The following is a 9,817-nucleotide window of genomic DNA, read 5'->3' as shown; positions in this document are numbered from 1 at the left end:
TGGGATGCTTGGTACAGTATGTATTGAGTTGTGTGGTGTGGTGTGGAGTTTAATGGGGTATGTGGTGCGTTCTGTATTGGGTTGCATGCTGTAGAATGTAATGGGTTGCTTGGTGAGGTGTGCATTGAGTTGTGTAGAATGGAGTAAGGTTGATTTACTAAAGGAGTGGATAATCTTCACCCAATAAACTGAGTACAGATTCAATTATCCAGTCATATGCGGATGAAACAAAAAATTAAATTAGCATTTCATATGATTGGAGATTTTATGTGAATCTTTGCACAATTTATTGAGAGAAGAGTCTCAACTCCTTTAGTAAATCATCCTTAGTGTGGTCTGTTTAACCTCCCTGGCGGTATGATTATTCAGGATTTTAGCATCCCAAAGCGGTACATTGTTTTTCATGGAAATTTGTTGTTTTATATTGTAGGCCTGTAATTCTTAGTAAATCTTAGGAATAACTCACCTAAATCTGTCCAAACAAGAGTCCAGTAGACATCCCAGGTATGATAATGCCGTAAGATCACGGCTGGCGCCGCCCAGCTGTCAGAAGCAGAAGCACGGCCAGCTTCGGCTTTCAGCACGGCTCAGCGCTCGACTGAGCTGCTCGGCCGTGATCGGGAGCTGTACGGGCTATTGTGAATAGTCCGTACAGCACCCCCTCGGTTCTCCTGAACCGAAGGGGTCCTGGGGCCGAAGCCAGCCGAAGGATCGGCCGAAGCTACGGCCAGATCCTTCGGCAGCTTTGTGAATAGACCCCTTAGTCTATAAACATTCTAACCGCTGGCCCTACAGGGTGGAATAGGTCTGGCTGTCACAGGCTGCAAGTGCCTGTCTAGAAGCTGTCCTCTTGCTAGTAAAATGCTGGCTTTGTGCAGACAGGAAGTGGCATCTGTACCTACTCTGTCCACTCACTCGTCAGAGGTTTCTTGGATTGCAAAACCTCCTCTGCCGCTCCTAAAACACCTGTGCAATATTTCTTAAATGCCCGTAAAATGCCATAGGAGCATTGACAGAGCATTTAAGGGGCTTTCCAATATACTTCAATGGAGGCATTTGTCCAGTGTCAACAACATGCTATTTTTTTTAACATGCAGCAACACAACACATTGCTAACTCCCATGTGTGAACTACACTGGACGGTTGCTATTGCATTATCCCACATGAGCGTTAATAGGCAGCAGAGAGGCTTTAAGCACCTCTCTAATGCCTGATTTTAGCACACATGTGAAAGAGGCCTAAAAGCTCTGTGGGCATCGCAAGTTGATCAATCTGGGATGGATTTTCTCAACCATTTGTTACAGCTCACCAAAATAAAGCAGATGACAGTGATGTCTACTCAGTGAATTAGCATGCACACTTAGATTATTTTATTCCACAGTCAATTAAGTGAAAAATAAAATCAATTTAGTCAGTAGGGTTTTAAAGCACCATCTCAGGTCTATGGATATCTTAACAGATACAGATCAAATAGCAGTAGTATAGCAACCTTTTCATTCACAATCAGTGGGGTTGATTTACTAAAGGATTAGAGGTATGTTTACCTTGCAAAGTAAATGTTAACAACTAAGATGAACCCATGTTCACTTGGAGTACCCATTAATGTGTGAGGCATTTAATAAAAAAGGCTTCTTGCTGAAACATGACTGGTTAGTTATTTAAAGTGAACATAACTTAGGTTTATGGACTAAAATTTCAGTGAAGGGAATATCACAACTTCTCTCCTATCTTAACCTGCTTATACTGTGGTGTGGAGTTCTTCAGCTAGAATTAAGACTGCCCATGCTAATGGGAGACTGATGGAAGGCCATTAGAAGGTTTTTAATGATGATAGGGGTTACATTAACCCTGAAAGCGGCACTCCCCAGAAATGGTCCTTCCTATGATAATAGAGAAACAGTTCAGCCAGACATAGAAATGTTAATCTCTCAGGGATTGCAGAGGTGAAATGAATGCACCTGAGTTCCAAAGCCTGCAGTCTTTGCAGGGTTGTCACAATTTTACCTTCATATTTTTGTTTGTCTTATGGAGAAAGCACCTGCAATAGCAATAGAGGCTCAATGCTCAATAGCTGAAACAAGAGTTTTAGGTGGTCTTACGCTTGAAACAGTCATGTAGAAAGAGATATGTTGATACTATAAATTGTAGTGAGGTTCATGTAACCTTATATTAGAGAAACACACAATTAATTATTTTTGAGCTTAGTTTAAGTCTTATAAAAAGGAAGAGTAAAGCAAAGAAATGAAGTATTGCCCATATCAACCAGTCTCCTTGTTAATTTTTACAACATACAGTATTGTGCAAAAGTTCTAGGTATTTGTAGGTTGTTCTAATCATCTAGGAGTGCTGACCATAGGTAATTTGCTTCTGTCTCTTCCTGTAATCCCAGATATTGAGATCAAGGCTCTGTGGGGGCCATACCATCTCTTCCAAGAGTCTGTGTTCTTTTTGGTGTAGATAGTTCTTTTTTGACTTTAGTTGTATGTTTAGGGTCATTGTCTTGCTGCAGAATGAATTTGAGACCTATCTGATGGTACTGCATGAAGGATAAGTATCTGCCTGTACTTTTGAGCATTGAGAAGACCATGAATTATGACCAAATCCCCAATGCTATTTTTAGAAATGCAGCTGCAAATTGCAAGGAACCTCAACTATGCTTTACTGTTGCCTGCAGACACTCATCTATGTACCACTCACCAGGCCTTCAGCAAACAAATTACTTTCTATAACAGACACATATTTCAAATTTGTACTCTTTGTTACTCTTCTATGAAGACCAGACTTCTGCAGGCTTTAGATGGGTGTACCAAGATCCCACTGGTTTCAGCTAAGTCTAAGCTGATAGTTCCACTTGACATCTTCCATTTGCAAAGGGACGTCAGTATGATATGTCTTGCATCTACTACACTAAGTTTAATTGGCTGACCACTGCATTTTTGGTACTCAACGCTGCCTGTTTCTTTGTACTTCTGCATACAAGCTTGGACAGCATAGCTGGAAACACCTGTTTTCCTTGAAATTTCTGCCTGTGAGAGACCTTGATGATTCAGCAAGGCCACCTTATATCTTGTTGCTGTGCTAAGTCTTCTCATTTTGTAAGTGTTTTATGCATTGAACTGTCTCCAGCTAACCTAACTTGTTAGAAAAGCATAGCTTTTCTCACTCAGATTTATGACTTCTGCACAGCTGATACTGCATTCAAATAACTCAAATAACAAAAAATGTAGCTTACTTGTGTATCACACTTCCTTCTAGAGGGTGGCTACTTTTGTTCCCCATGGTCCCATGGTTATATAAATCCTGTATTATAATAATAACTGAAAGCTAAGCTTTTACTAATCAACCCTTATCTATATCAGCCTATCACACTGCCTTCTGAGTCTCTGGGGTTGATTTACTAACCTTATAAACACACCACGAACATGTATACACCTCTGTAGTGTGTTCCCTCCCAGCATGATCTATGGGTGGAATCTAAACACCTTTGTAGTGTGTACACACCCAGCAGGTGTGTTGTGCAAAGCCCTGCCCTGAATTGCAAGGTGATGTTGTGTAAATTAGCTCTACATTGTGTTGCTTGCGTTGATGAATGCAGGAATGTAAATGCATGAGCTAACCATTTTTGTCTAAACTGTGAAGCAGCATTATATATGCATCATGTGCATGATTTTTCCATATATGGCGTTGCAGACACTCATCTATGTACCACTCACCAGGCCTTCAGCAAACAAATTACTTTCTATAACAGACACATATTTCAAATTTGTACTCTTTGTTACTCTTCTATGAAGACCAGACTTCTGCAGGCTTTAGATGGGTGTACCAAGATCCCACTGGTTTCAGCTAAGTCTAAGCTGATAGTTCCACTTGACATCTTCCATTTGCAAAGGGACGTCAGTATGATATGTCTTGCATCTACTACACTAAGTTTAATTGGCTGACCACTGCATTTTTGGTACTCAACGCTGCCTGTTTCTTTGTACTTCTGCATACAAGCTTGGACAGCATAGCTGGAAACACCTGTTTTCCTTGAAATTTCTGCCTGTGAGAGACCTTGATGATTCAGCAAGGCCACCTTATATCTTGTTGCTGTGCTAAGTCTTCTCATTTTGTAAGTGTTTTATGCATTGAACTGTCTCCAGCTAACCTAACTTGTTAGAAAAGCATAGCTTTTCTCACTCAGATTTATGACTTCTGCACAGCTGATACTGCATTCAAATAACTCAAATAACAAAAAATGTAGCTTACTTGTGTATCACACTTCCTTCTAGAGGGTGGCTACTTTTGTTCCCCATGGTCCCATGGTTATATAAATCCTGTATTATAATAATAACTGAAAGCTAAGCTTTTACTAATCAACCCTTATCTATATCAGCCTATCACACTGCCTTCTGAGTCTCTGGGGTTGATTTACTAACCTTATAAACACACCACGAACATGTATACACCTCTGTAGTGTGTTCCCTCCCAGCATGATCTATGGGTGGAATCTAAACACCTTTGTAGTGTGTACACACCCAGCAGGTGTGTTGTGCAAAGCCCTGCCCTGAATTGCAAGGTGATGTTGTGTAAATTAGCTCTACATTGTGTTGCTTGCGTTGATGAATGCAGGAATGTAAATGCATGAGCTAACCATTTTTGTCTAAACTGTGAAGCAGCATTATATATGCATCATGTGCATGATTTTTCCATATATGGCGTTAGTGGAAACATGCTTATAGAGACTTTTTGGTTGATAAATACGCTTTGCTGTGTAAAAATTACACGCACCTGGTGCGTGCGTGTGTTTAGGTTAGTAAATCACCCCCTCTGGGTCTAAACAGGTATATGTATAAGATATTCTGAAACCTTTCTCACTCTCATTTATAGCATGCATATTCTGGGTCTGTGACACAAAAGCACTAAGGGCCTGTTCACACCAAATGCATTCAGGCTGTGTTGGCTGTTTTTTTCCAGTGCAGCCCGAATGCAAGACAAAGCAATTTGCCTTGTCTTGGGTGGGTAAAGTTCACACCCCCACGTTCCAGCACTGTGTGCTTAAAAAAAAGTATGGCAGCATCGCATCATGGTGCGTCCATATAACTTAATGAAATGTCCCTTGTTACATTTCAATAAAGTTCTAACAAAAAAACAGTGTGATATAGCTTGATTAAGCACATCCTTACTGTCCAGGCACGCGCAGACCAGCAGCCATTCAGTTAAGTGCGGCTGCTGGTGTGAACAAGCCCTGAAACAGACACAAGCAAGCAACTAGCATTTTCTTCAGTAGTCCAGCAACGGCAACGCTAATACTTTACATGTGTCACTTTAAATTTGTAAAAGTAAAGATTGCTCTTGTTTTCTTACCTTTAAAAGTGTGAACTCATTTTCTTTATCCTTGGTGCTAAATCTAAACACACCTTTCTGTGTGTCATATTCTGCAAATGGGGTAATATTTATTTTTCCATCAGGGCCCTTTTTCCAGATTAGCACATCATATCCTGTACTGGCATCACCTTTGGAATCAAAGAAGAGAGTCCTACCCTTGTAAGTGAAATTAACAGCCTTCAGGGATTGTAGAAGCTGTAACATACAACAATTATTAATTGGGTTATTGATACACAAAGCAGGAATCATATTATTGTAGATACTCAGAAGCATCAGTCAGCAAACTATATACGTTCTAGTTACATCTCCTATATTTTTTATAAGATCATAATAATGATGATGACAATAATAATAATTATTATAACAAATTATAACAATATTATTATATGCAAGAACGGAAGCTATTTTCCTTTTTTAAACTTTTCACCCTAAGAACAAGAATATGAATATGACATAAAAATATGACATCAAATATCATATTCAACAAAAGCAAACATTTTCTTGGATTTGGAGTGAGCATGGAAGGGCTAGAACCTCTGCAGTGTCTATTGCTATCTCTCTCCTCTCTGGAGATTCACCCTCTCTATTTGTTATGGTGACCATTGTCACTGGGATTCAAAGTTAAAAGGGAACAAAATGTTGAGTTATCACCAGAACAGGAATACAGAGGAAATCTTCCAATGACATTAGTACAAGAAATGAGAGGAGTGTTTGTAATAAAGTAATAAGGGTTCTTCTAACCCAGTGGTTCTCAACCTGTGGGTCGGGACCCAAAAGTGGGTCGCAACCCACAGTTGAGGGGGTCCCCACTTGCCTTGTGCTGCTCTAGGTAAGAGGCTACTCAGCCTCCTCCTAGCGTGGCAGTGTCAGTTCTCCTATGTGGCGCTGCAGCAGCAGCGGACGGAGAGGATCAGAGAGAGGAGAGCAGGCAGGAGTGAGGGAAGGTGAATGCTTGATCACCATAGAGCCCACAACTAGGCACTACAGAGCCCGCACTGGACGCCACCAGAGAGTCCCACTAGCAACCTGAGAGCCCGCATAGCCTCCTGAGAGCCCACACAGATACTAGTATTGGTGCATCCCTAAATTTTACGGTTGGGGGTCACCACAACTTGGCAAATGTTACCAAGTGGTCCCGGCCCTGAAAAGGTTGAGAACCACTGTTCTAACCCATCCCTGTTTTAAAAGACAAAAGGGTTTTTTGCTTTCTTTGTCTTGATTGGAGATTTCCCCATCACTTCCTGTCCCAGTGCAGATGATTTCGCCATTGGGGACACTTTTAGTGAAGCAAAAAAAAATCTTCTCAATGGAGCCACTGACAACAACCAAAAAATTCTGACAGAGATCTATCCACTTCCCATTCTATATAAAACTGAAAAAAATTATTTTGGCTGGAGTTGAGCTTTTACAGTTTTTAATGTGAGCCAATAAAATAGAAATCATTTTTTGATAAATATTTCTTTTAGTGCATACTTTGTAACTGACAATAAGGTTAATTCACAAAGGTAGCACACCAGGATAAGGCTACTTATTTTAAAAAAAGTGACAGTTGTTTTATGTGGAGACCAATAAGATTTGAAAATTAAAGTTACATGGCTAAAATAAAGATACTTATCCTTCTGTTAAACTTTGTGAATTGAGCTTGTTGTTGACTTCTGCTGTAGTTTTTTTTTCCCAATAAGATAAGTGTAGCACTTAGTTCTAAATGATAAGCAACTTGTGTTTACATTTTATTTGAGTTTTATAGCCCTTTTGATAGGATGACATAAAAAAACAAAACATGAAACACTGCTTTTTCATGAGGAGAAAAAAACAGCTCATGCAGAATAATATTCATTTTAACATGAAGCACTGCTTAATTCCTGGTAACAGAAGCAGCACAGAAAACTGTATTGCCAACATTAGTTTGTCTCTGTCTGGAAAAAAAACTAAATTGAAGATTTCATGGTGTATATTTAACAGCACTTGATAATACAGGATCAGTGACAAAATCTGTATTATATATTTGCTGTGTTTGTAAAGGTTATTGAGACACAGGGGTTCTGACAGCATTGGACCAGCAAAAACATTTTATTTTTCTTAACCATGTCAAAGTAATTTCCCATGAGAAAGTTCTCTTCTGCTACTATTTTCCTGCTGAAGGGAATCTATTTATGGTTCCACCCAGGGCCATAACTAGTCTTTGTCTTCTTATAAACAGCCTCCTACTACTAGAACTGCCTTAATAGGATCATGGGGGAGTCCTTTTGTTAGCATAAGGCCCCATTCACAGGGGCGGTCTGATCAAGTCTGCCTGTCAGTTTTTCGGGCTAATATGATTGGAAGCCCAATGTTACTCTATGGGCAGCCAGATCTAAATGAACAGGCATTTTTTTTAATGCTGCAAGTCTTTCTTTTAGTGGTATATTGGTTTTTATTTTATGTTGATAAGGTCTTTTTTTTTTTTAGTTTAGGGTGCTCAAAGAGCAACATTCACTTGCTGCTAATCAGCTGTTTTTGGAGCTACCCTTTGTTTGCAGGAAGAAAAAAAATAAGTGTAAGAACAGCGTGCACTTGAACCACCTTACATTATATCACTCACATTCACTGCACCCCCTATCCCCAAAGTAAAAATAAAAGGTAGGCATATTCTCAGTTCCTAAAACTGTACTGCCACTGGCAAGTAATACATTGCTGTATACCCTACCATCTCTTAATCCTTTTTCAGAGTTTGATAGAATTTAGCAGGACAATTTCTTTCTCATTTTTTCTGGGACTATTCAGGATTCAGAGACAATGGCCTCTGGGTTATACTGTTGCCAGCAGGAGGATTTGGACACTGGTAAACAAAAGAACCACGATCCAGTCTCTGGTATAACTCCTTCCATTTCCAGCATTCCTTCGGTTTTTTTTGCTAGTGTTCTAGGAGGATTGACATCTTTTCTTTAAAGAAAAAAAGTTTAATTGCTTTTAGTAACCATCTTTTTTTTCTCAAAATTACTTTTTCATTCAATCAAGACTTCATCTACAAGCTGGTTGAGCTTATCTCTTTATGAAATATCTGGGTCGGCATATCCTCAGCAATAGCTTTGAAGGTCATACTTAGACATTACTGGATGATTGAAATTGGACCTTTCAACACTGGGCTGTGCTTGTGGCACTTTCCAGACCTCTGTGTACTGTGCTATGACACGGCCTCTGATGTGACCCGGTCTCTGAAGACTCTTAATGAGTACGGGCGTGAGCATCAGGAACTGCTTTGTTAGACCCCTTGGGCTCCATTATTATCCCCCCTTCGGAAATGGATAAAACACTGAGGAAATAAGTGCTGTGTGACTAGATGGAATGCAATACATGCACACTCCCCACTCTTTTCAAGCATGATTGAGCACCCTTCTGTTACTGCTTCTAATTGCAGGTTCACCCTTGCTGTGGCCTACAGTGTGGAGTCACCTCCAGCCTTTTGAACCTCTCCTGCTTGCAGTAGTTATTTTTTTCTTGTATGTTAGCTATGTTTTCCCTGTTTGTGGTGCAGCATGTCAGATATCAAACACAAGAGGAGCAGTCCCGCTGTGTCGGGCACCTCCAGCTCCCAATCCACTAACAGTTCTCAGGGAGACTGCTGTGTCTCCTCTCAAGGGCATGAAACCAACAGGCTTTAGTCTGGATTTCACTGCCTTTATATAGGATTTTACCGCCTTCATGTAGGATTTTATGGACCAAATTGCAATTTTCATTGCTGGCTCATAACACATAGGACATAAGCATGCATACCTTAATGCCTTCCCTCCAGAATCATCATTTGACCTGCCTCCAGCCTTAACTGCCTATGAGCCTTCAATTGTGAAAGCGTTACCCGATAAAGAGACTCACAAATCCCTGCAGGAGAAAAGTGCCCCTGTGCAGACAAAGAGAGACTATTTTGACTCTTATTGATGCAGTGGGGGTGAACCTAAAGATGGAGGTGCAGCCTGTAACTTTAACCAGTGCTGCTACCAGTCTAGGATCCCTAAGAGGCCATAATACTACTAAAACCTTTCCTATGCACTTATTATTCTCAGATGTCTTGTATGCTGTTGTGCTGTGAAATACACATTTGAGGAGGCCTTTATCAAAAAGTGGGCCATGCCATGGCTGTAATACTAGTCTACCAAACAATAGGAAAATGGACAAAACTCATGGCAAGAGATCCCGGAGATGCCGGCCGAAATCACTTGTATGCAGCCTGCAGGTCTGCCATTCTCCTTGGTGGGGTTTGGCGGGTAGGGGGGTGCATTGAGGAACCTGGCCTTGGGGCAGCAGAGAGAGTAAATCCGGCCCTGCCTGCACTATAGTGTAAATTAGTTAGTAGATCTCTGCCGTCTTATGTGGAGAAATGTTTGGTTGAAATGTTTGATTGTGAAACAGGCACCAGCAAAGGAACCATAGACCTTAAATTGGAAAAAATCCCCCCCCCCCCCCACCCTGTCAC

At 40.6% G+C, this 9,817-nt stretch overlaps 1 protein-coding gene across 3 annotated transcripts in view; it reads right to left on the bottom strand.

Moving 5' to 3' along the window:
* The window catches only part of LOC108792765 (G-protein coupled receptor family C group 6 member A-like), a 37,790-nt gene that overhangs the window by 11,220 nt on the left and 16,753 nt on the right, over positions 1-9,817 (bottom strand). For 2 of the 3 annotated variants that reach the window (XM_018563613.1, XM_018563632.1), the window contains exon 4: positions 5,347-5,562. The exons of the other annotated variant lie outside the window; for it this stretch is intronic. In XM_018563613.1, the coding sequence (XP_018419115.1) occupies positions 5,347-5,562 (216 nt within the window). The remainder of the gene's footprint in view (positions 1-5,346; positions 5,563-9,817) is intronic. 3 annotated transcript variants of the gene reach the window in all.

Source organism: Nanorana parkeri, unplaced genomic scaffold (genome assembly GCF_000935625.1).
Source record: "Nanorana parkeri isolate BGI_ZX_2015 unplaced genomic scaffold, ASM93562v1 scaffold22, whole genome shotgun sequence".
Taxonomy (NCBI): domain Eukaryota; kingdom Metazoa; phylum Chordata; class Amphibia; order Anura; family Dicroglossidae; genus Nanorana; species Nanorana parkeri.
This window is presented reverse-complemented; position numbering and strand designations above follow the sequence as displayed.